This window comes from Stegostoma tigrinum, chromosome 5 (assembly GCF_030684315.1).
Source record: "Stegostoma tigrinum isolate sSteTig4 chromosome 5, sSteTig4.hap1, whole genome shotgun sequence".
Classification (NCBI taxonomy): Eukaryota; Metazoa; Chordata; class Chondrichthyes; order Orectolobiformes; family Stegostomatidae; genus Stegostoma; species Stegostoma tigrinum.
In genome coordinates this window covers 12,506,272-12,533,233 of record NC_081358.1, presented here as the reverse complement: position 1 = coordinate 12,533,233, position 26,962 = coordinate 12,506,272, and the positions used below count along the sequence as shown (strand labels likewise).

Sequence of the window (26,962 nt, the reverse complement as noted above, 5' to 3'; positions counted from 1 at the left end):
GCCAGTATGTTCAGTATCTCTGCAGTTGTCTTTTAGAACGCTAGGATGTTGTGCCAGGAAGATACGGCAAATCTTAGTCCCGTCAATTTCTCTTGTAATCTTTTTCTTCCCATCACTTATGTTTTTATTTTATTATTCTTAGCCCTAGACCATTAAGTTACACTCTTTCCACAATCTAGCTTCTGTCTGTACTGTGGAGAGAGAAAGAAAGTGCTTTCTCAATAGTTCTGCCATTTCCTTATTCACGATGTTTTCTCTTTCTAAGCTACTGACAAGTACTTTAGCTATTCTCTTTCTTTTAATGTAGTGTTTTTTCATTTACCTTTTTAAAATCAGCCTTTGGTTTCTAAAACAATTTCAATCCTCAGGCCTCAAGTTTGAGAATAGTAGGGTGGAAAAAGGCACCCCATTCACACATTTAATTTGATTCTAAAGCCAGCTCATTGTTGAGTCAAGGCTACGAACCTAACTGGGAGATTCAAATGTGGAATAACTGAAGTGGTGAACAAGGGAATGTCTCTAAGTGTTACTCATGAAGTTTCAAAGTAGAGGTACTGAAAATTGTAATTGGTAGCAGCTGAGATGCTAAAGATATCTCTACTTGAATGTAATGTAGAGGGCAGTAGGAAAAAAAAGTTCAATCTAATTGGATTATAGGTATCAGAGTAGTTGCAGACTAGCTATGATGTGAGTATGATGTACCACATGGAAGATGCCCTGGTAGGAATTAGGGTAAGGGTTTGTGATGGAGTTCAGGTTAGGCTTAACGTTATGGATAGAGTCCTGGTTAGGGTTAGGGTTAGGTTTGGTGTTCAGGTTAGTCAGGGTTAGCGTTAGGGATAGGGTTAGGGGTTGGGTTAGGGTTAGGGTTAGAGTTAGTGTTAGAAACTAACAGAGGAGGGGGGAGGATTAATAGATGGTATCAACGGGCAAAGCTGAGGCAAATTGTTTTCAAGAGGCAATTGTTAAATTGTCTATTTTCAGAGTTTGGGACATCAGAACTTTCTATATACCTTTTAAAAAATAGGCTTTGAACTATACACACAGCTAACGCATTTATAAAGTTATGGACGTAGTCTACGAGTTGGGATGAGAATGTTCAGGGGAGATAATCGGAAAGCTTTTCTGCAGAGTTGGGCCTTAAATCAAGCCTTAAATCAACTGTGATCTCATTGAGTCATGGAACCGACTCAAGGGGCTGAATGGGTTATTCCTGTTGCTTTGTAGAAAGTCATTTTTTTTTTAAGAAAAGCAAATTGAAGCTGGTTTTCATATCTGAAAGACATGGACACAGGACAGTAAAATTCCTGTTATAGTCGTACAAAGTTCTGATTAGAGCATACTTAGACTATTGCAGCCAGTTCTTGTCTCTACATTTGAAGGAGATATTTCCCTTTTGAAGAAATTGCAAGTACGCATTTACTAGAATGATACATGGATCCCAAATGTTGCATTATCAGTAGAGATTACACAAACTAGGATTGCATTCTCTGGGGTCTAGAAGGTTAAGGGGTGATGAGATGGAAGATCCCTAGTATATTAGGAAACATAGATATGGTAAATAGAAGCAGAATTCCCAAACAGTAGAAACAAACCCCAGGGGAAACAGTACAAAATTGAGTTTAGTCTTTAAGGAATGAAGCTGGAGAATGCTTCTGCAATTAGGATGGTAGAAGTTAGGAGTTATCTTCTGCTAATTACATTTTGTTAACTATTAGTTTTAAATCTGGGACTGAAATTCCTGGTTACCAAACATATGAAGGAATGTTAGGCAAAACCAGATGTGTAGGATTTAGTCACAATCAGCCACAATCTTATTGAATGACAGAATAGGTCGAGATTTTTTTAAAAATCTACTAGGAGCAAGGTGATATTTCATTTCCCAAATTTTCATAATGCAGGTATCTACATAGTCATCGACCAAACCCTTGTTAGCATGTGAACAAACCTGCTGGAAGGAGAAGTGTGAAGGACAGTGGATAGTTGTTTTTAAAGCAGAATCCATTGGTAAGTGGGTGAAAATGAAATGAAAACACATTCAGCAGATGAGCCCCAAGCAAGTATACTGTGGAAGGACCTCAAGAAGGTAGTGGGGTATTTGTGATTTCTTGTAAAGAAGTAGCAATATCTGTCTTGACTATTTAATGATACTAAGGTCATTGAGAATCTAGTATGTTCAAGAGGGCTTCGATCCTATTAGAAAATAAAGGAATAGTGAAAGACTGGGCCAGGAATTTAGTTAAGCAAATACCAAGGTGATGTGATAGTAGTCTTGACTGGGTAAGAAGACACAAGCTGAACCTGAGAAGGTACCAGGTGAATTTTTAAAAAATTAAAGTTTGAACTATTGATATTGTTAATACTTGGAAATCAATCCATATAGAAGTATGAAATTAAGAGCAATTAATAAACTGTGACTGGACAAAGCAGAGCCAAAAGCATTTCAATAGCAGTACATATAAAGGCATCAAATTTACTCATAAGGCTTGTGTGTATGGCAGATCCAAAGTGCCACACCTATGTAACCTGAATTTCCACACCCATTCACGTGGAAAGATTAGAATAGAAATTTCCGTATTACAACTAAACTTACAAACTTAAAATTTATGGCCAAAGTTTCACAATCTATTAAACCATGCGGCTTAATTTGCTCCCAGATCCCCTGTGAAGCAGTGCAAGTGCAGAGGGAACTTCCTGTCTCTCAAAAAGGGTTTATCCTTGGTGACCGTTGTTAAGCTATTCTACACTGAGGAGGAAAGAAGACCGCTTCACAGAAAGAAGTCAATCTTTTCAATCACTGATGATTCCACGTTCACGTTGTAATAGAATTCAGTAGGTGTTGATCAAGACCGTTGTTTTCCTCTTCTCTAGATGGCAGCAAACAGACTTCATGTAGTAACTCACTTGTAGCTCTGGTTAAAATGAGCTAATTTAGTACCAACTTCAAGTCAGTGCAAGTCCTGCCTCTCTGACTCAGTTCTTTGTCTTAATTTTACTTTTACGCAGGGTGTAGACCAACTGCTGGAAAATATAATTAGTTAAGTGATTGTTTTTGATCAGCACAAACTCAGTGGGCCAAAGGGCCTTTTTTTTCTCTACTGTAGGCCTCTGATTCATTGACTCCACCTTTATTCAGGGAAAAATGAGATATTTCTAAATGAGATATTTTGAGAGATTTGGTCTCTCTCTTCCCCTCCCCTTCCAAGCCTGCTGCCACCTTGAACAAGATTGCAACTAATGTTATATCAATTCTGCTTTTCCTATGTTCTTTGTTTCTCAGTGTCCAAAATTCTATCCATCTCATTCTTGAATATGCTCAGTGATCTTCCTCCTATCCCTGGGGGAACAAAAGCCAAAGATTCACAACATTGAGTGAAAAGTCTTTTATCATTTCAGTCCTAAATGGTTAATTCTGACCCTTATCTTTTTCTTTGAGTCTAGAACTAATACTCAGCATAGGAATGCTGGTTATTCTTTTTGTTAATCCCTAAAATTACCCTTTGTTTAATTGTGAATGTTTGATGATTGAAAAGAAACGGTCCTGTGTTAAATAGTAATGGATATCCAAAATCAGCTGATTTATTAAAGTGCAGTCTTTGGGCTTCTTCAGCTGGAATAATTGAGTTCATGATCCCTTGTGTATGGATAAAACATGTGCATTATAAATTTATTTTCAATATAAAAGCTCTGTCCTAATGACAATGACACTTAACAGGGATCTCCAATCAAATATTGAAGGAGATCCATCCAGCAAGACATGCAATACTGATGTGTACTGTTGTGATCTAAAATGATTTGGTACCATTCAGGATTAAGCCCCCACCTCTCAATGTTGGTATCAGTAATATATATTTGTATGTCAGCAATACAGTTTGTATCAGATGGTCCAAATATGATGAGGTATACCTGTAATAGGTTTTAAGGGTTGTGCTGAAGTGTGAAACCTATCCCATGCCCTTGTAACTATCTTTTTTTTTTGGCAATGGAAGCTTGATTAAATGTCACTCTTCACTGCTGGATAAAATCAGTCATTTCCTTTATTGTACGTGGATTCAGTAGTTTTGGTAAGGTATGTCTTTCCTATGTTAAAAGTCCTCTGTTTTGTTTGAAATGTGCCATGGGTGCTGGCTCTTGTTTGTTGTTCAATTATAAAATCTCAAATGAAAATAAGATCAGCATGATGGCACGTCTGTTTTTAGAAGGCACACAGTTAACCAAATTGTATTTGTCCATATTTACCACATTTATGGTCCCATTATGCAACAGTTTTGTTCAGCATTATTGGAACATGTATTCAGTTTGGCATAACAAGTGATGGATGAGTTGGTTGCTGAGCTCGTAACTTGTGGATCTGATATGTAGATGGCTAAGGAGCCGGACAGTAACTTCAAAAAGTAGAAGCTACAATCACCATAAGTAGCTAAACTAATTGCCACTTTGATTCCTGGTTTGTGCTAATTTGGTGGTCAAATCTTCGTCAATTTGAACATAATCATGTCAGCAAACCTGGGTTTAGAAAGAACTCAAGCCCAATTCTTCGTCTTTTTTTTCCCTGCATGTTGCTATTCAGTAACCCCTGCAGGAACCTACAAACATAAGCACTGGCTGAAGACAGTATTACACTTGCAATGTTTGTGCAGCTACTAATATTGGACACCTGTGACGATAATGTGATTTTGAGGTGTGTTTTGTTCTGGTGTCTTTTAGAGAGATTGGGGGACATGTGACGAGCTGTCCACAGGAAGATAAACAACTTGTGAAGCCCTGGGTGTGTTTTTTTTGTATTTAAAAGTTGGAACAGTAGCAGCAGGCTGGTTGGGTGTGGACAAGTTCCTGCCCGCAGAACCAGGATTTTGTTCGGCTTTCATCAGCTACTGTTAGGGTCTTGAAATGAAAGCTGTTCTTTACACCTCTAGTTTACAGCCAAAAGCTGAGGGTTCTCTGCCTGCTACAGGAGTTCTATGTGATTCAATCTATTTTCTGAATTTTAATTTTTATAAAGGTGTGTTTATGGGATGTGACTATATTGGAACAGATGCACTTTAGTAGCAAAATAACCTTTTGGTCAGTTAAATTTTCCAATAGAGTCAAGTTATTCCAGGTTCCCCCCTCTTTAACAACAGTGTTTGAATAAATTGTGCTTGCTTAACGTCAAGTAGGTTGACCAGTGGAATTTCATTTGGAACACAGCACCTTTTAAATGTACCTTTTTTAAAGTAAAAGTTGGTGCCTCATCTACCTTCTTAACACATTTCAAGTGTGTCTACAACAGTACCTAGGTGACACAATGAATGATGCGAAGTATTAGCAGAGTAGTTTTACAAGACAGACCAGTCACAATTTGAAGGTAGTAGTTAAAGTACATTATTTTCAGAATATCAGTGTTCATTAATGTTTGGCCATGACGGGCGAAATAGCCTTCTACGCTGTGACAAATTTATGATTCTGTTTTGGTGTGGAGAAAGGAAAATGTGTGATATTGTCAAGCAGGAAAAGACTTTGAAGGGAAGTGAGCTAAGGTAAGGAAATGTAAAACAGAGCAAGAAGCTGCAGCAGATTTATTTTCTGCTAAACTTCTGAAATTTATACTGTGGAATACCACTGCAAGAGAGACTGTTATGATTTTTTTTGAATTGCCTTTTTAAGAAACTACTGGTACAGAATAGGGTGCCACAATGGCTTGGTGGTTAGCACTGCTGCCTCAGTACCAGGGACCAGGGTTCCATTCCAAACTCAGGTGACTATCTCTGTGAAGTTTGAACATTCTCCCCATGTCTGCGTGGGTTTCTTCCCACAGTCCAAAGATGTGCAGGTCGGTAGATTGGCCATGCAAAATTCAGGGTTACTGAGATAAGTTAGGGAGTGGGTCTGGTTGAAATGCTGTTCAGAGGGTCAATATGGACTTGATAGGCTGAATTGCCTGCCTCCACACTGTAGGGATTCTATGAAAGTATAGCAGTTTCCTGTTTGTGTATTTTTTTTCTTGACCTTTGTCCATTCTCGTCCCTGCCCCCACCCCCAGACTGTCTGTCTCTCCCCCCCTCACCCACCACGCGCGCTCTCTCACTCTCTCCCTCCCCCCGCCCTCTCCCCCCCCCCCCCCGCTGCCCTCTCTCTCTCTCTCTCTCTCTCTCTCTCTTTCTCTCCCCCCCCCCCCCGCCGCTGCCCTCTCTCTCCCCCCCCCCGCTGCCCTCTCTCTTTCCCCCCCCCCCACCCCCGGCTCTCTCAACTCTTGCTCATGATCACTGCATTTTTCCACTTTTTAATATTGGTGTATCCTGCTTCCTGTTAGCCTTTTAAAATGCAAGTCGCTAGGTGAAAAGAATGGTTACTCATGGTTTGTTTGTATTTAAATTTTTTGGGTGTGCTGCATGTTGTGTCATGAAACTACTTGTGTAAATTGAAATTTTCTTGCTTCTGAAAGCTCAATTTTAAAAAGACACATTAAGGTTACTCCATTGCCTACATTTTGCAATCATATGTTCATTATTACTTAAGTCATGCTCATGCTCTGCCTGAAGCAGTAGTTTAGTCACTGTTGTATGATTTGGTGGAGCTGAATATCCTTCTTACACGTGGTGATTATTCATATATGATCCTTTTTTGGTGATGGTATCCTAGACAGCCCCAATCCCATTTTGTCTGAAGTCTGTTGATATAGGCAGACGTAAAAATGGTGCAGATGCTGGATCAGAAATAAAACTCTGTTTTAAGTCCACTTTTCCGTGTCTAGAGAATTTTGCATTCTTTCCTAATATTTCATTGGGAGATAAGTGACAATTTTGGATGTTCTGCTGTTCTGACTTGAGAAGTGTCTCTGCAGTTGCAAAATCCAGTGTCTTCCCTTGTTTTAGGGACAAGGATTTCACTGACCACAGAGCAGTTTGTGGGAGGATGATCAGCCACTGATTGTTACTGATATGGATCACAGTGACAACAAGGGTGAGGTTGTGCAGCCAGATTTTATGGATTTGGAAAAGAACTGTAAGGCTGGACCTTGAAGGTGGTAGCCTCTGGATCTCCCTGTGCTGTACGTCATTGGGTCTAAAAGTAAGATGGAGCAGGAGAATGCACGGCTGGAGAGACGTATAGGAGGTGCAGCTTTAGATTCCTCAACTGCTGGACCCCACTTCTTGGGTAGAAGAGATCTGTACAGGCTTGGTTGTTTGTTCCCAGTTCTGTTTACATGCAGCGTTCTTTTGGAGTGGTTTTCTGTTGAGGCATAAGATTCTAATTTGCAAAGCAAAAGTAACCAAAGCGAATGTGGATTCTCTAGAAAGTGACAGAAACAAAGTTGCTGGAAAAGCTCAGCAGGTCTGGCAGCATCTGTGAAGGAGAAAACAGAGTTAATGTTTTGGGTTCAGGTTCTGAGCTTTTCCAGCAACTTTGTTTTTGTTCCTGATTTACAGCATCTGCAGTTCTTTTGGTTTTTCTGTAGAAGGTGAGTCTGGGGAAATAATCTTGATGTAAGGAAATGGTGGAACATTTAGATTATAAAACTGACCTCCTAAAATTGCTGGAAAATCAAGAGGTGAAAGAAGGAAGTAAGTTAAGGTAATAGCATTCATCAGGGAAGGAGTACTGTGAAAATTACTGGAATGAGAGCCTGACATGTCTCCTGATCTCATTTTAGACTAGGGTCTTAAAAGAAATGATTGTTGAGTTAGTCAGTGCATTAGTTGTAATTTTCCAAAATTCCCTAGATCTGGAAAGGTCCTATCAAGTTGGAAAATAGCAAATATAACCCTTCCCTTTAAGAAGGAGACAAAATGCAGGCCATGTAAACTAATGCCTATCATTGGGAAATTTAGTGTATCTGTTGTTAAGGAAGTTATGTCATGGCTTCGAGAAAATCTTCATGTAATTAAAATCAGCGTGGCCTTTTGAAATGAAAATCATGTTTGATTTATTAATTTTCTGAGAAAATAGGAAGCAGAGTAGATAAAGGGGAGTTTACATACATGATGTATTTGGATTTCCAAAGGGTATGAAGTGCCACCGCAGAGGTTTCTACAGATGGTCTAGCATGGATAGAGGAGGATTTGGTTAGCTAGGAGGAAGCAGAGATGGGCATAACTGGGTCATCTTTGGACTGGAAAATTGCCATTAATGTGGTGCCAAAGGGATCAGTGTTGAGGCCTCATGTATATAACTATCACAGCCTCTGCTTAGGTACCACCTGACTTCTGTTTTTGCACTGCAACTGGCCCACAGCCAATCACAACCTCAGTTCAGTTACCACCTGACCTGGATATCTACAATGGGAATGAATGTTTGGCAAGATCACCATTCTGGCTGGACATATTCCAGGAGATGGAGGCATAAGCAGGTGAAACTAGAAAGAGGGATAGAAAAAAAAATTATGCAAATGCTAAGGCTCATCAGGAAGAGGGCATTTAATGGTACCTGAACATGGGCCATCAGTCTGTCCGAGCATTAGAGAAGATTGAGTATCTGAGTGTACGCGGTAAATAATTGGTCCTAGTGATGTTGAAAATGGAGTGGTACTTGAGTGTGGGTTGTGATTGGCAGGTGGCCAGTCCTGACCGCTTGCTGGAATGCTTGTTTGGCCACCATGCTGATTAGAGAATGTTCGAGAGAGGTTTGGCAGCCATAATCTGCTGTAGCAATGCTAATGTGACAGATACAGAGCAAGTTGCGCAGAGGATGCGAGGAGCCTACATAATAAGGGTTTAAATAGGTTGCGAGTAGAGAAAAAAGTTAAGTATCATGTGGGAAAATGTGAATTTGCCAACATTGGCACCAAGGGTAGAAAACAAGTATACCAATGAAATGGAAAATCACAGGAAAGGGATCGGTTTCTGGTACATGAATATGAGTATTTGAATACATGACAGATAAATAGAATGTTGTTTGTTGAGAAGGATTGTAATAAGGGAGGGCAGTGTTACTTTAGTTGAAAGGATCTCCTGTCCTCATCCCAATCACTGCACACTAGCTGAGGTACCCTGAATTCTTTTACTATATCATTGAAGGTTTCATTATTTCTCCCAATCTAAATCAAAGACAAAGAGCAGCAAACTTTGTAGATTAGTCTTTTTTCATTTTACTCTATTCTTATTCATGCCTCCTCATGGTCCTGTTCAGTAGCAATTTTCCTATCGTAGAATGCCCCCGGTGTGGAAACAGGCCCTTCAACCCAACAATTCCACACCGACCCTCGGAGCATCCCACCCAGACCCGTTCCCCAATAATCCACCTAACCTACACATCCCTGAACACTACAGGCAATTTAGCTTGGCCAGTCCACCTAACCTACGCATCTTTGGACAGTGGGAGGAAACTGGAGCACCCGGAGGAAACCCGCACAGGCACAGGGAGAATGTGCAAACTCCACACAGACAGCCGCCCCAGGCTGGAATTGAACCCAGCCCCTGGTACTGTGAGGCAGCAGTGCTAATCTCTGAGCCACCGTCTGATTGTCCACACAAACTCAACAAGAGCACAGATGTCAGAAAATAGCATACCGTATTCTATCTATTTGGAATGTTTCATCCTCAAAATTGCCCCCAACAATCGGCGTAGGAGGGCTTGGGGAGTCGAACCCCAGCTGCTGTTTCTTCAGCTTCGATTATTATGCCCTCCCTCTTTTCCTCTTTATATTCCAGAAATAAGTCCCAATGGGGCTAAAATGATTTTCACCTTGCCAAATCGCCATTTCCTACTCGGCTATCTGGCTCCACCGATCAATGCTTTCTGTAATTTTCTTCCCTCACGTAAACAGTGACCTTTTATAGAGGTTTACAAAATCACAAGGGGCATGCATAGGGTGAGTAGCTAAGGTTTTCTCAAAGGGTAGCAGAGTCCAAAAATTGAGGGCCTAGGTTTAAGCTGAGGATGGGAAAGATTTAAAAAAGACCTGAGAGGCTGTTTTCTCATGCAGAGGGTGGCACACATGTGGAATGAGCTGTTAGAGGAGGTGGTGGAGGCTGATATAATTGCAGCATTTTAAATGGCATCTGGATGGGTCTGTGAATAGGAAGGATTTAGTGATAACGGCCAAATGCTGGCAAATGGGACTAGATTGATTTAGGATATCTGGTTGCCATGGACATGGACGAGTTGGACCAAAGGGTCTGTTTCCGAGCTGTACAGCTGATTCATGTTGGTACGATTCCTTGAGTAGCGATGCACCAATGACCGCATATTGGATTAGATTAGATTACCTACAGGGTTGAAGCAGGCCCTTCAGCCCAACAAATCCACGCCGCCCCTTGGAGCATCCCACCCAGACCCCCACACCCCTGAACACCATGGGCAATTTAGCATGGCTGATCCACCTATCCTGCACATCTTTGGACTGTGGGAGGAAACCGGAGCACCTGGAGGAAACCCACGCAGACACGGGGAGAATGTGCAAACTCTGCACAGATAGTTACCCGAGGCTGGATTCGAACCTGGGCCCCTGGCGCTGTGAGGCTGCAGTGCCAGCCACTGAGCCACCGTGCCGCCCCAAATACAGAATAACTTGTAGGATAAGGGGATCCTGCAGATTGAGTTTCCTCTCAGGTCAAATGCACACTATGGCTATGGCGTCCAAGAATTGATTTGTAGTTTTACAATTTGTGGTTTTATGATTAGACAAAACAATCAAAATTGTAACCCAGTATTCTCCTACATGCTGATGTATTGTTATCTTGTATTGTCCGAAGAGTCCAGTGTGACTGCTCTATCATTTCTCTCTCCACAGATGCTGTCAGGCCTGCTGAGTTTCTCCACTATTTTTAATTTCAGATTTCCCACATCCTCAGTATTTTGCTTTTACTTATTGATAAGTATCAGCTGCATTTACTTGTGGTTGATACTGAGCGACATTAATTATTTTTCCATTGTGTTCTTTAATCTCTAAATTGCTGTTAATCTCTCAAAAACAAAGTCTTATTGTATTTGAGTCTTTGTGAAAAGGAGATACTTAATGTCATCTAATTGTCTCATGGTAAAATCAGAATTGGCCACTCTAAGACAATTAAACTTGCAAATATTTTGTTTCTACCTACCGTATGCTTGCCTACCTTAAGTTTCTTTTAAACCTTATTCCTTAAATCTCTTTCAAGGGCTAACTGTTCTGATAATGACCTCAACTTTAGGTGATCTTGGTCTTACTATTTTCTCTGTTCAGGTAGAAATTTGTGATCATAATCTCTTTATTAGTTTAAGATTCGTCGTGTAAAGTGAAGCTTGAAACTGTACATAATCCAAACATGGTTTTGCAGCTTCTATAATCAATTCACCTTGATCTTTTTCCATTAGTTGTCTTGTGTTATTTTGGCATTCAATGTGCAAAGAATTACTGCTGTGGACTAAACTTAGCAAGTTGTACATTTCCTGAAAAGTAAAATTAAACAAAGAACTGTAGATGTTCGAATTAGGAAACAGAAACAAAATGCTGGTGAGACTCTGCAGGTCAGGCAGCATCTGTGGAGAGAAAGCAGAGTTAACATTGAGTCCACTGACCCCCTACTTTGGAACTGATAGAAGCTAGGGAAAGATGGTATATAAGCTGAAGGCATGGTGGATGGGGGAGAAGTGAGCAGATAGGTGGAGATGGAACCTGGGTTTGACAATTTTCCACACTTCTGCCCTCTTCATATCTCTCCCATCCCACAACAGTTGAGGCTCACTTTCTATTCCACAAGCAGCCATGTGCAAAGCATCGTAAGCCACCATTTTCACCACTACCAAACACCCTTAACTTCCTTGTCAGCATTTTTCAGGGATCACTCTGGTCCACTCCTCCTCTGTACAGCTCTCCATATCCCCAGGGCACCTTCGCATGCTATTACAGAAGGTGCAGTGTCTTCCACCCACTTCTGCTTGCTTGCACCTCCCCACACACACACACCAACTGTCCCAGGTGAAGCAGCAATTTACCAGCACTTGATGCAACCTAGTCTATTATACTCGCTGCTCACAATGTGGTCTCTTGTACACGAAGATGAAATGCTGACTGGGCAACTGCTTTGTTGAATACCTACGTTCTTCCCAAACAGAAATTTCACGTTTCCAGTTTGCTGCCGTATCAACATGCCATCATGTTCCCTGGTCAACATTTGTCTTGGGCTTGCTGCAGTGCTCCAGTGAGGCTCTGTACAAACTGGAAAAACAGCTTCTCATTTTCCACTTGGGGACCCTACAACTTCCATAGAACCTGAACAGCTCTCACTCTTTTGTCTCATTGCCTGTCTCTCTCATGTATTCACGTGGAATTTGGGCAAATGTTCTCTCCTAGTTGGAATTGGACCCCCCGCACAAGGGAAAATAATTATTAGGTTGGTGGTCAGTTCTCTCTGCAGTAGGATATCTCTGCACTCTGTCATGAAGTAAAAAGTTGGAATGCTCACTGCATAATGTTCAGCGCTATTTCTCACCCCTCATACTGAATCAGTATGGTTTAGATGGTGCCCAGGCAAATGCTGACAAGTGATGAGTATCATTTGTGCTGCAGAAATGCCAGGCAATGAACCTTTCATGAGAATCAAAACTTCACCGTTGACATTCAGTCACATTACCATTGCTGAATTCACCATTATTGACGTCACTGGGTCAAAGTCCAGCAATTCCTTCTTTAATGCCAATTTGGGGTGTGATGAGCTATTTTCCTGAACTGCTGAAGTCAGTATGGTGGACTTTAGCAGCTCGAGACGACAGCACACCACATTCTTGAGAGCAGTCACAGCTAGGTAATAAATGCTGGCCCAACCCATGATTGATGAAGGAATTTGAAAAAAAATTGCACGCTGAAGTGAGTAAGAGCATGGCAAAGTAAGTACAATGCAGATACGTATGAGGTTATTTGCTTTGGGGAATTGGAGGTGCAGACTATTTCTTAAGGGGTGAGGTTAACAAGTGTTGATGTGCAAAGGAATTTAGATGTCTTGGTTCACTGAAAGCTAGCATGCACGTGTAGCAAGCTATTCAGAATGCAATTAGTATGTGTTAACCTTTATTGCAAGAGGATTTCAGTAGAGTAGCAACACACTCCTGCTTGAATTCCACGGAAAACTGGTGAGATAAGACATTCCACTCCCGCACATCCCAGATGTCCAAGTTCTTCAAGGACCGCAACTTTCCCCCCACAGTGATCGAGAACGCCCTTGACCGCGTCTCCCGCATTTCCCGCAACACATCCCTCACACCCCGCCCCCGCCACAACCGCCCTAAGAGGATCCCCCTCATTCTAACACACCACCCTACCAACCTCCGGATACAACGCATCATCCTCCGACACTTGCGCCATTTATAATCCGACCCCACCACCCAAGACATTTTTCCATCCCCACCCCTGTCTGCTTTCCGGAGAGATCACTCTCTCCGTGACTCCCTTGTTCGCTCCACACTGCTCTCCAACCCCACCACACCCGGCACCTTCCCCTGCAACCGCAGGAAATGCTACACTTGCCCCCACACCTCCTCCCTCACCCCTATCCCAGGCCCCAAGATGACATTCCACATTAAGCACAGGTTCACCTGCACATCTGCCAATGTGGTATACTGCATCCACTGTACCCGGTGCGGCTCCCTCTACATTGGGGAAACCAAGCGGAGGCTTGGAGACCGCTTTGCAGAACCCCTCCGCTCAGTTCGCAACAAACAACTGCACCTCCCAGTCACAAACCATTTCCACTCCCCCTCCCATTCTCTAGATGACATGTCCATCATGGGCCTCCTGCACTGCCACAATGATGCCACCCGAAGGTTGCAGGAACAGCAACTCATATTCCGCCTGGGAACCCTGCAGCCTAATGGTATCACTGTGGACTTCACCAGTTTCAAAATCTCCCCTTCCCCTACTGCATCCCTAAACCAGCCCAGTTCGTCCCCTCCCCCCACTGCACCACACAACCAGCCCAGCTCTTCCCCCCCACCCACTGCATCCCAAAACCAGTCCAACCTGTCTCTGCCTCCCTAACCGGTTCTTCCTCTCACCCATCCCTTCCTCCCACCCCAAGCCGCACCCCCATCTACCTACTAACCTCATCCCACCTCCTTGACCTGTCCGTCTTCCCTGGACTGACCTATCCCCTCCCTACCTCCCCACCTATACTCTCTCCACCTATCTTCTTTACTCTCCATCTTTGGTCCGCCTCCCCCTCTCTCCCTATTTATTCCAGTTCCCTCTCCTCGTCCCCCTCTCTGAAGGGTCTAGGCCCGAAACGTCAGCTTTTGTGCTCCTGAGATGCTGCTTGGCCTGCTGTGTTCATCCAGCCTCACATTTTATTATCTTGGAATTCTCCAGCATCTGCAGTTCCCATTATCTCTGGTGAGAGTCAGCTGCTGGTTCGTGCCCCTTGCCTAAGGAAAGATGCAAATACATTAGAGGAAGTGCAGCCAAGGTTCACCAGGTTGATTTGTGGAATTGAGTCCATTCTGTGAGGAGTGAGTGAGAAGACTGGGCCAGTGTCCCCGAAGCTTAGTTTAATGAAAGTTGCCTCAAAATTTTAAATTCTATAGGAATAGACAGTGTTAAAGCAGGAAAGAATGTTGGTTTCACCTAGTTGTGGTGTCTAGAATCAAGTGATAGCTTTAGAATAAAAGGTATGCCCATTTAGGACTGAGATGAAGAGGAACTTAGTTCACACTGGTGAATCTAGCTCTAGTTGTCATGTAAATGCAAGACCAAAACTGACTGATAGATTTCCAGCTATTAATGACATAAGGTGTCTGGGAACATTGTGGGAGTATGGTGTTGAGATAGATGACCAAGGGTGCTTGAAGGCTGAATGGTCTATGCTTCCTCCGTTTGTTATTTTAGATTGTATGTAACTAATTTATCTTGTTCTGTCGCCCTATGTTTGTTGCACAGGAATGTTTGGTTTTTGATGGATCAAAACCCCTGGGCATGGAATGCCTTTATCATGTCTGTTGAATAGGAATTTTGAAAGCACAAAGTCCAAAGTACTTTCTCTAATTTCAAGAACAAGAGACGTTAGTCAAGTGGTAACTGCAGGCACATGATGGCTTGCTCACACAATGAATGCGCGCACTTATCTGAGTGACAATTGTTTTTCTTAAAAAAAGATAGAATCAAGTTTCTTTCTGAAACGGATTGTTTCTGACTAATTGTTTGAGTTTAATGTGAAGTAATATTTTGAGTACAACTGAGCAGGTTTGTCAAGATAAAATCTTTTAATCAAACACTTTATTAATATTTACATCAGATTAGTCTGCCAGCTGATCTTTGGAAGGTGTACATGGCTATGACCTTTTAAGGTTTCACATATCTAATGTTGTTGGGAGTTTTGATTTCCACATTTGCCTTTGAGCAAAATGATTTGCTATTGTAAAGACTACTTTGAACATTTTCCCTTGATTTGTCTATACTCATTTACCCCCCCCCAAAGTGTGCAAATTGAGCCTTGGGCTAATCCTAGAGATATTGAATGTTAGTGTTTTTCAGCCTGCTCCTGCACGTAACGTGTCACAGTTCAAATATTGCCTACCTGTCTTCCACCTCTAATTAAATTCATTCAACAACACTAACAGCTAGAACTTCAAGGGCAGAGTTTCACAAATGTTTTCTTGACATAAACTATTTTAATGCTTCAGACTTTGACTGACTGGGCTTAGGGGTAGGCAGGGTTTAAAAAGCTTTCGAAGGGCTGAGGAAATGTTATTGAATTGACAGGATGGGGGTTAAAATGGCTTTTAATCAACCACAGTTTGGATGAGATTGGTAAACATGAACATGTTTATATAATTGTGTTATATCGCAGCAAGATTTCCAAGTAATTAATGCTTTTGTATCTTTTTCTCTTGCACCAGAGCGCTGTTTGTAATGGTCACTGTTTTAATTGCAGGATTTTGTCTATCATTTTGTTGCCTTCGTATTCTACTTTGGAGCGTCAGTCCTGGAAGCTGCAACAACGGCTGCAGCTGCAGAACGTCACTTGAACAATGCAACCTCATCTGTTGTGACCATTCTAGGTTCTCAGCAGTACCGTATAAATGTTGCTGCTACGGTAAGTTTCTTTGACCCAGTGCAAGAAAGGGTCATGGTGATGGTGACGGTGACGCTGACTTGAAGGGAAGGAGACATTCCCTCTCGTTGGGAGCAGCTGTTCAAAAACACTCCCCAGGACCTTACCAAGAAATATATAATTCCTGCCCTGATTTACCTTTCCAAAATGCAGCACCTCACATTTATCTAAATTGAGTTCTATCTGTCAATCCTTAGCCCACTGGCCCATCTGATTAAGGTCTTGTTATACTCTGAGGTAACCTGCTTCGTTGTCCACTACACCTCCAATTTTGGAGGTCATCTGCAAACTTACTAACCATATGTCCTACCTTCACATCCAAATCATTTTATATAAAATGACAAAAAGCAGCAGACCTGGCACCGATCCTTGTGGCACACTGCTGGCCACAGGCCTCCAGTCTGAAAAGCAACCCTTCACCACCACCCTCTGTCCTCAACCTTCAGACAGTTCTGCATCCAAAAGGCTAGTGGATACCAATGATATCATTGAAATCCAATGAAGCTGCGATATTTGTATCATTGATAGCCACAGATGAGGTTCTGGAAGACTGGAGGTTGGTTAATCTTGTGCCATTATTTAAGGTGGTAAGGGAAAGCCAGGGAATTATAGACCCACAAGCCTGGCGTCAGTCGTGGGCAAGTTGTTGGAGGGAATCCTGTGGGACAGGATTTATATGTATTTGGAAAGGCAAGGTCTAGTTTGGGATAGTGGACATGGTTTTCTGCATTGAAAATCGTGTCTCACTAACTTGATCAAGTATTTTGAAGTAACAAAGAGGATTGATGAGTGCAGAGCAGTGGTGTGATCTATATGGACTGCAGTATGATGTATGACAAGGCTCGTCATAGTGGACCGGTTAGTGAGGTTAGATCACATGGAATACAGGGAGAACTAGCCATTTGGATACACAACTGTCCGAAGGTTGAGGACAGAGCGTGGTGGTGGAGAAGGGTTGCTTTTCAGACTGGAGGCCTGTGGCCAGCGGTGTGCCACAAGGATCGGTGCCAGGTCTGCTGCTTTTTGTCATTTATTTAAAATGATTTGGATGTGAAGGTAGGACATATGGTTAGTAAGTTTGCAGATGACCTCCAAAATTGGAGGTGTAGTGGACAATGAAGTAGGTTACCTCAAAGTATAACAAGACCTTAATCAGATGGGCCAGTGGGCTAAGGATTGACGGGTGGAACTTAATTTAGATAAATGTGAGCTGCTGCATTTTGGAAAGGTAAATCAGGGCAGGATTTATACACTTATTGGTAAGGTCCTGGGGAGTGTTTCTGAACAAAGAAACCTAGGAGTGCAGATTCACAGTTCATTGAAAGTAGAGTCGCAGGTAGATAGGATGGTGAAAAGGCATTTGGTATGCTTGCCTTAATTGCTCTGTACATTGAGTACAGATATTGAGAGGTCATGCTGTGGCTGTACAGGACATTTGGTTAGGACACTTTTTCGAATATTGTCTGCAATTCTGGTCACCCTGCTATAGGAAAGATGTTGTGATACTTGATATTTCAGAAAACATTTACAAGAATATTGCTAGGCTTGGAGGGTTTGAGCTATAGGGAATGGCTGAATAGGCTGGGGCTATTTTCCCTGGAATACTGGAGTCTGAGAGGTCCTTTGTAGTGAGTTATAAAATGATGAGGGACATGGATAGGGTAAATAGCCAGCGTGGGGGAGTCCAATACTAGAGGATATAGGTTTAAGGTGAGACGGGAAAGATTTGAAAGGATCTAAGGAGCAATTTTTTAATGCAGAGAATGGTACACATATGGAATAAGCTGTCAGAGGAAATAGTGGAGGCTGGTACAATTGCAATATTTAAAAGGCATCTGGAGGGGTATATGAATAGGAAGGCTTTAAGAGGGATATGGGCCAAATGCTGGCAAATGGTACTAGATTAATATAGGATATCTGGTCGGCATGGACGAGGTGGACCGACATGCCTGTTTCCATGCCGTACAGGTCTATGATTCTAACTGAACGGGGGCTGGGAAAGGAAATCCAAGAGTGAAGTAGAAAGTTTTGAGGAAGCAGTGATTGGTTTAATGACTGAACTTGAACAAGGGGAGTTTGGAAAAATCTAGAGAAAAATTTAAGTTCACTGCGAGCTTGTTACAGTGGTTAAATTTGGTGTATATTTTGAGGAAATTTAGTTTGGCACATGAGGGCTAAACAATTGGAAGCTAACTGATCAAATTGGTCATTAAGATAATGTTCGTGAGGTACTCACCCAACCTATAGAAATTGTGGGTGGAGAATGCTGGGCAGAAGGATTTTATTAAGACCGTGGAAGTGTCGAGCAGAAGCTGGCATTTACCTTTTTGAGATGCCGGTTTTGGCAGAGGAGAGTAGAACCAGTGATTCTTGGTGTAGTGAAGGCAGTTCTGTTGCATGGATGGAAACAAAGGTTAAGGGAATCCAACACCAGCGGCACTTGAGGACACTTTGTGGCAAGTTCCAGCTATTGTTCATTACTTTGAACTCTAGTTGGGACCAGGTGAAGAGCATCTTTTTTTCTGAAGAAAGGTCCCGAGACATAACGCCCACTTTCCTCAAAAAGGTTTACATTAGTTAATATTTCCACCAAGATCCCATCAGGTCCAATGTGCTTGTTTCATATTTAAGATTGTGCAACTGTAGCTGCAATTTGAACAGAAACTGGTACGTAAAAGTAAAACTTGAGAAAATCTTTGGAGATTTAGCTCTTAGGAACAGTCTTCATCTTAGGGGCTCTCAAACTTTTTAATTGAGTAAATAATTATAAGTTCCTACTTTTAATTCAGAGCAGTTCTTTTAAGTGGTGTATTCCTGATGATCCTCAGCTTGCACTAGTTTGAGTCTGGACTGTGAATTAATGTAATTCTGTAGTTACTTACCCATTATGCTGAAAAGAGAATTTCCTTGAGAAACAAGGTTGCTCTTGGTCCATGATGGATGCAGTTTGAAATCTTTCCATCTGTCCATTTGTTCTAACATTGAATGTTTTCTCTGCAGAGAATTTGTTTTATTATTCCTTCACAAGTTGGATCACTGTAGGTGGAAAAGGTCTAATGTGATATACAGTTATTAAACCGAACAATCAGCAGAAATGAGTGATTTGTATTCATTAATGATTTAGATATAGATTAGAGAAGGTTAACCCAAATGTGCAGAAGTAGTTAAAATGTATCCAAGTAGTTAAAAGAACTAAAGGAAGTTGTGGGGGATACAGATGTGATGGAATGGGAAAATTGTTAAATTGAATCAGAAGCAGTAAATCTGAAGTAGTATATTGGGTAACTAAGTAACCTGAAGAGCACAAATTTGGGATGCACACTTGCAAGGAATTGAAAGCATGATCTGAAACATATGTAGTCATAAAAATTAATTGAATACTGGACTTGAAAGCTACAACTGTAGAATATAGGTCAAGATATGATGTAAATTTTTAAAAACCACAGTACACTGTAGTTTTGTGCTTGATTCAATGAGGAAACAGACTTGAATTTAAGAAACAATAAAGATTTTTAAACCGCTGCCCATTTGGGAAAGACAAATATTAAAATATTAAAGTAGCTCAAATATTCGGTTTATATTGGAACAAAGAGACTAGGTGTTGATTTTTTTTTGTTCAGAAGCAGTAGGAACCAGGGAGGCAGTGGCCACTGAAAAAGCAATCCAAGCCTAATGTTCTGAGGACATGAATCTGAATCTCACCATGGCAGATGGAGCAATCTGAATTCAGTAAAACAAATGTGGAATAAAAAGCTAGCCTAATTGTGACCATGTAGCCATTGTTGAAAAATCTGCCTTCCCTTTAAAAGGACATTTGTTAATCAATCTGCCATCCCAGCCTGGCCTGACCTATGGTTGGCTCCCGATCCACAACAATGACTGTTGACTGTCCTTTCAGAAATTAAGGATGGGCGAAGGATCAATAAATGTTGGTCTATGGATGAGTAATTGAAAGAAAATCAGACTTCATAACCAATTTCTAGTGATGGCTCCAGAACATACAATATATCCATTTTAGTGGTTTGTTGTTGTGGGATGCTAATTTGTGGAAGAGAGAATATTTGCATTTACAAATGATCATTTAGATGGCTGACAGGAAAACAAAACAAAGGGTTGGAAGGATGTATGAGATTCGGGGTACTGCTCACACAAACACAGTCTAGTTGGGCCAAAAAAATCCATGATGTTGTTTACTACTTCCATTTTAGAAATCAACTAGACAATTATACAGAGAAATGCAACATAGCTACATGTTAAATTAAAAGCTGCATTGTTTTTAATAGGCAATATTTCTCCTTTTGTTTCAGATATTCTCTTTTGTTGCTACTCTGTGTTATGCCTGCAGTTTGGGTCTTGCTTTGAGGAGATGGAAGCTGTAAGTCACAAGATGCGAACTGTTTGGGAGGGTGTGGATGGCTGGATTCATTACCATTGGCACAACATCCTTGAAGACACCTGAAGTTGCTTCCCAAGAGAGGGGTGGTCCTTTTGTAGACCAATTCTGTTTAATACTGAAGTATTTTTGCAGCAGCAATGGATTTTGTTTATATATTAATAGCTTTTTTATGATCATTTTCAGTGTTAAGTTCAGAAGTTTGTGAAATAGAATAAAATAGTTTCCACTTTATCTGAACGTTGGGTGCTGTTATCTAAATATTTATAGTTTCATAAACACACTATTCCAATACTAGTAAGAGCAGGAGTTCATTTACTGTAAAAGTCCACTTTAGGAAATGAAAGGCTCCAAAGAGATTAGCGGGGAAAAAAGCAGACTTTATCTGTTATTTGGTTGTGAGCACTCCTTATTTCTTCTACAAATGCTAATTATTTTCATTGTGTAACTAAGACTGTGATCACTTAAAAGTAAACTTTTATTAAATTTGCAAAGATTGCATAATTAGCCATTGGAATTTTCATAAATATTGTGTACAGGATGTACAGTTAGTATGCAAGTGTGTTGAATCTTGAGTGCAGAAAGTGTTGCAAAAGCAACAATATTCCAATTATACTTTCTCATGCTTAAATTTTCAGGAACCCTTTTTAAGTACCTATTTTTCACTAATAAGCTTTTGTGTCTTGGACACATTGAGTCTGAAATGGTTTTGCCAAGTCTGATCTGAGACTCAACATCTGGTGAAATTGATGCTGTTAATAAGCTTGTGAATAAAGCTTTCTGAAAAGGTTTTTCCCAATAATAATGAGCTACTCCATACACATGAAGCACTTAAACATCTTGTTGAAAAATGCAGAGGTCTGGGATATGTTACAGGTTGTGACTTGCCAAAGTTTATTTTTAGAAAGCAGTTAGAACATTACAGCACAGTACAGGCCCTTCGGCCCTCGCAGTTGTGCCAACCTGTCGTACCAATCTGAAGCCCAGTTACATCTCCATATTGTACAGTTTCATTAAAATTTTTACAAAAGTTTAGTGTTGTAGTCACATCTTAGAAACTTACTTTCCAAATCATTAGCCAGTGAGAAGTCATTCTTGCATACAATGTGAGCCAAGATTTCAGGCCATGATTTTCATGACCCGTATCTAAATTTTCTATTGGATCTGCCAGAATCCAATATTTTACAATGACAATTGCAAAGAATAGAGTTTGCCTTTCTTCCCCACTCTTCCCCCCCCCCCCCCCCCCCGCCCACTTACTCATGAACGTGGATGTTGACGAGGTTCATATTTATTGCGCTCGAAAAGGTGATGGTCAACTGCTGCCTTGAACTACTTCAGTTGATGTGGCGAAGGTAGACCCACCATGTTAGACAGTTGGAGGATTTTGACTCAGCAGTGAAGTAAAGACAGTATATTTCCAAGTTAGGATAGTGAGGCCTAGAGAGGAAGTTGCAGTGGTGGCCTTCTCATGTATCTGTGGCCCTGACCTTGTAGACAGTACAGCGAGTAGATTTAAGGGATGCTGATGTAGGAACTGTGGCGAAAGCTGCAGGCGTCTTGTAGGTGCTCTTGTAGCCTTTGTGTTTATGGTGAAGGGAAAAAAGAATTGTAAGGTGTTAGTTCGGTGCCATTCAAACAGACTGCTTTGTTGTTAAGCTACTTGAGTGTTGATGAAGTGGCACTAATTCCATCACACTCCTGACTTTACCTTCATAGATGGTGGGCAGACTTCAGAGAGTTTGGTGACCATGTTGCTATGGAAATTCCAGCCTCTGACTTACTCCTATAGCCACAATATTTATGCCTGTTCCAGTTCAGTTGTTGGTGAATTGTAACCCCAGGGATATTGATTGGAGATTGTGATAGCAATGCTGTTTGATTCTCAAGTGGCAATGGTTAAATACTTTCTTGTTGATGGTCATTGCCTTGTACTTGATTGGCACAAGTGAAATACACCACTGAGTAGCAGCAGTTTTACAAATTAAAATCAAGCACTTGCTGATTTTCCAAGTTAAAAATCTGAAGGAAAATCAAGAATTTCAGATAGCAACTGGCTGTTCTTAGAACAGTCTGTGTATTTGTTAGTGTTATGGTCATGGAGGTCATCCATAGAACACATTTCAGTCATCTAAAAGCAAACATTAATCAGTTACCAAGTAATTCAGCTTGGTCAGTTAATTTTGTGAAACCCTCTCAAATTTTTTTAAATTGGAGATGAATGGAAGTTTCTTCCTGTTTCCACCCAACCCCAGCCAAAAACCCCACACTCAATATGGTGAATCAGTTTTAAATTGTTTACATAGTGTTTTATTTCAACTGGCTTCCTTACCTTAGTTGTTGAAAACCTGAAGTTAGTAATCCACAAAACCTTCTTAGGTGTTCACTTTCTTAAGCAGTGAATTAACTATCAAAAATAATCTGCTGTGTGCCACATTTTAGCCTATATTCTAACTGTTGGTGAATTACTTTTGTACGTGAGATTATTCAGAAACTCCTAACTGAGTAGCATGCTCAATACTTCCAAACACTGCCCACCAATTTCAGGAAAATCATTTGAAAAATGCTGTAGTTCCCACTATCCATTAAATTTCAGTGAATGGGAGAGGAGCCCTTTAAATCAATCTATTATTTACTAACATGTAATCTCCAGAAACTGATCCTGAGTCATAATAGCAATTACTTCAAGTGACTGATTCCTTCATAGCAATGTGACTATTGAAAGTTAAAACCTGCCACAAGTGACGCGAGGATTTTTCTTTTAAGTTTGAGAAGTTTCATTCTGATTTTGTAACATCTATTTTATGAATGAACATTTTAACTTCCATCACTCAAATTACTGTTATGATGCAGCTACTCATTGCTGCTCAATTACCTACCTGAAGATGGCTTTATTGTACAGATTTACATTAAATTTGTGGCATTTTAAATTCTTTATTAAAGGTCGTTTGAAACAGTAATTCTGTACTGAAATCATTTTACTGTACCTGCATATTTTTGTGATTTGATCTGGAGGGGTTGGCATTGTTACAGGTCAGCATGTCTTGCATCTCTAGGAAGTTTGTTGCTGATGGAAGACTGACTTCTTGAACGGCTGGAATGCAGATGGATTGTGTACACCCTTTGTTCTGCTGTCAGTGTTTGAGGATTTTGACCTGGCAGCAAAGGTACAGAAATATTTCATGTTCGCGATGGTGCGCCTTTAAAGAACTTGTCAGTGGAGTTGTTTCCATATGTCTGCTGCCCTGAACACCCATATGGTTATGGAGTGTGTTGGATCTGGCTGATGAAACAGGAGTTGCTGAGAGGTTTTACAATGGGCTGTATGGTGAGTGGAATTACACAGACTCACTCAGGTCTGCTAAGATTGCGGGAAATCTGTAGCTACCAAATGGGGACAAAACGTTGGTCATATGCATGAATAATTCCAAATAAGGCATACTCTTGGCACAGAAACCTGTGTATAACAAAGCCCATAAAATCCTTGATTTTTCAGCAGGACTTTGAAGCATATCTCCTACAAAGTTATCCACATCAGGAGGTATGGTGAAGACATTGCTAAGAGTTCCATTCTGGCCACCTGCCAACTCTCCCGGCTAATAACATTTAGGATAACAAGGTGTGGAGCTGGATGAACACAGCAGATCAGGCAGTGTCAGAGGTGCAGGAAAGCTGGCGTTTCGGATCTGGAACCTTATTCAGAAATGGGGGAGGGGAAGGGGGCTCTGAAATAAATAGAGAGAGGGCATGAATCGTACATAGGTGCTCCACAAAGCTTGTTGGGCCAAATGGCCTGTCTCTGCACTGTAAGGAATCTATGATATGAATGGTATGGCCGAAGAAGCCATTAAACTGCTGTGATCCACACTATCGGTAGTAATTATTGAAGTCAAGGTGTATTTGATGTGTGAATAAATGATTAAGGCTGTATATGAGTAATCACTAATTCCCACCCCAGCCCCGCAGCAACTAGGTATAAATGACAAATCTCACGGGTAATGCCTTTTTCACAATGAATTTTTTTTTTGTGTGTTACTGTTGCTAGTGGAAACACAATCAGTTTATGTAATCCATGGTCCTAGAAACAGCAATGTACTGGCCAAGTCTCCATCTAGTGATGTTGATTCAGGATGACCAGCACACTGAGAATAATCTGGAGAAAACTGGCCCAGCTGGGAGAAAAGTCGGGGTTTGCCTTAGTAACCGGTTCAAAAGGCAGTAATCCAATGCTGTGGCTCTCAATATAGCACTTGGGTTTATGTAGATTTTTGTGATTTCAGTCTCTGGAAAGGCATTTAGAATCATAGTCTTCTAACTCCAAGTTAAGTACTACTCATTAATTTTTTGTCTTGAGTTGTCTGATAATATGTTTATAGGATGGGGCTGTGATTTTTAACTTCTTGTTGCACTGATGCTGTTTTATTTTGTGCTGAGCAGGTGCAAGTATAATGATGCCACAGGAGACATTTCATGGATGAATTGACTTGTCAGACATCAATAAGATCCCATCTGTGAAGTAGAAATACTGTAATTTCCTTGGTAAGCCCCTGAGAGGCTGCAGAACTAGGAACGACCTAGAGGTTTTCCCCAAAGTGCCTTTAGAAAAGGTAGCAGAGCAGACTGACTTTGACCTTTTTTCCATCTGCAGTGACGTCCAAAAGTAAATACTTTTTCAAACGAAAAGATGTTTCAGAAACAAAGCGCTTCAGAAATGTGCGATTTTAGCCATTGTTGAGAAGTGACTCCATGACACAACCGCTTTAAGGAGCAATAGAATGGCAGTACAGAACGAGGCCATTTGACCCATCATCATTGTACAAGCTGTTTGAAAGAGCTGTCCGATTAGTCATACATAACGACCCTTCTCCCATGGCACTACACATTTTTGAAGCACTTCTCCAATTTCCACATTGAATCAACTCCACTAACCTGCCAATCATCACATTCCAGATCATGAAAATGTCAGATGTTTATGGTACAGAATGAGGCGATTTGGCACACCATATCTGTGCTAATTTATCATTACACTAGTTACATTTTCCAATTTTTGTGGCATGGTGGCCTACGTGATCAGCGTTGGTCTCGTCTGAATTGGTACTCCTGGTGGATTGAGGGGAGCAACAGCTGCCTCAGCGGCAAAGTGGTAGGCCTGGTGTGGCACTCCTGACAGCAGTGGCGGTGTTGGCCCTGAAGGGGGACCTTTGGCATAGACTGTGATATGGGGCATTGGTGGGTGTGGAGCCTGTTAGGGAGACAGCACCACCCCCACTCCCCACACTTGCAAAATGTCAAGCGGAGCACAACAAGGGAGAAAGAACTCTGCTTTTAGTTATATTTTAGTTGTGTCTTAATATGCTCTGTAACTCAAAATGGCACCAGAGTGTGAAAACTCCATCACTGGCATTAAAATCTCCTGTTAGAATCAAATTGTCTTACCACTGTCAAAGATTTATGCAACTACACCTCCAAGCCTAGAGGTAACAAAGTGTGGAGCTGCATGAACACAGCAGGCCAAGCAGCATCTTAGGAGCACAAAAGCTGACATTTTGGACCTTGATGTTTCAGGCTGAAGGGTCTAGGTCCAAAATGTCAGCTTTTGTGCTCCTGAGATGCTGCTTGGCCTGCTGTGTTCATCCAGCTCCACACTTTGTTATCTCGGATTCTCCAGCATCTGCCGTTCCCATTATCTCTCTACACCTCCAAGTCTTTTTGTTTCTGCAACCCCTACAGACTATAGTTCTAAACCTTCTGACCAAAATGCAACATTTCACACTTCTCTGTATTTTATTTCACCTACCAGGAGGCTATTTGTTTTCATGTATCTATGGCTGCAGCAGTTATCACATTTCTGAATCTCCTCTTCTAGCTTTGCAGTTCATCCTCTGCAACTAAATTAGGGGCATAATATATATCAAAAGTGCCCTCATCCTAATGCTAGCCCTTGAAGGGTACTGCAGAGTGATTCTCCCACCACCTGTATGTGCAAGTTATCACATTATATATTGCCAATTGATGCCATTAGTGACATGGTGGCTCATTGGTTAGCACTGCTGTCTCACAGCACCAGGGACCCTGGGTTTGTTTCCAGCCTCTGGCGACTGTATGTCTGCATGGAGTTTGCATATTCTCCCCATGTCCGTGTGGGTTTCCCATGGGTGCTCTGGTTTTCTCCCACAGTCCAAAAGTGTGTAGGGTTATGTGGATTGGCCATGCTAAATTGCCCCTTGTTTAGGCTAGGTGGGTTAGCCATGGGAGATGCAGGGTTACAGGGTAGGGTAGGGGGGTGGGTCTCAGTGGGATTTAGAGGGTAGGTGTACACTCAATGGGTTGAATAGCCTGCTCCCGAACTGTAGGGATTCTATGACTGGGGTTTCCTCAATTATTTTTGTGTTCCAGGATCAATTTGGTGAAATATTGATTGATTTGTTACTGGCTGCTCCCCTCTGCTATGCCATCTATAAGACATTGAAATGGTACCTGGCTGATGTGGGGGCCTACGTATACAAAGCACGAGTGCAGTGGTTATCTCCAGAAGTCGTTTTGATTGTCAAAAGCTGTCAGCATGATTCTT

The 26,962-nt window shown here is 41.4% G+C and overlaps 1 protein-coding gene across 1 annotated transcript in view; it reads left to right on the top strand.

The window, feature by feature from the left end:
• The window catches only part of mal2 (mal, T cell differentiation protein 2), a 28,258-nt gene extending 4,907 nt beyond the window's left edge, over positions 1–23,351 (top strand). The window contains exons 3-4 of the mRNA XM_048529325.2: positions 15,819–15,980; positions 20,306–23,351. Coding sequence (XP_048385282.1) covers positions 15,819–15,980; positions 20,306–20,377 — 234 coding nt within the window. The 3' untranslated portion in view covers positions 20,378–23,351. The remainder of the gene's footprint in view (positions 1–15,818; positions 15,981–20,305) is intronic.
• The last annotated feature ends 3,611 nt before the right edge of the window (positions 23,352–26,962 follow it).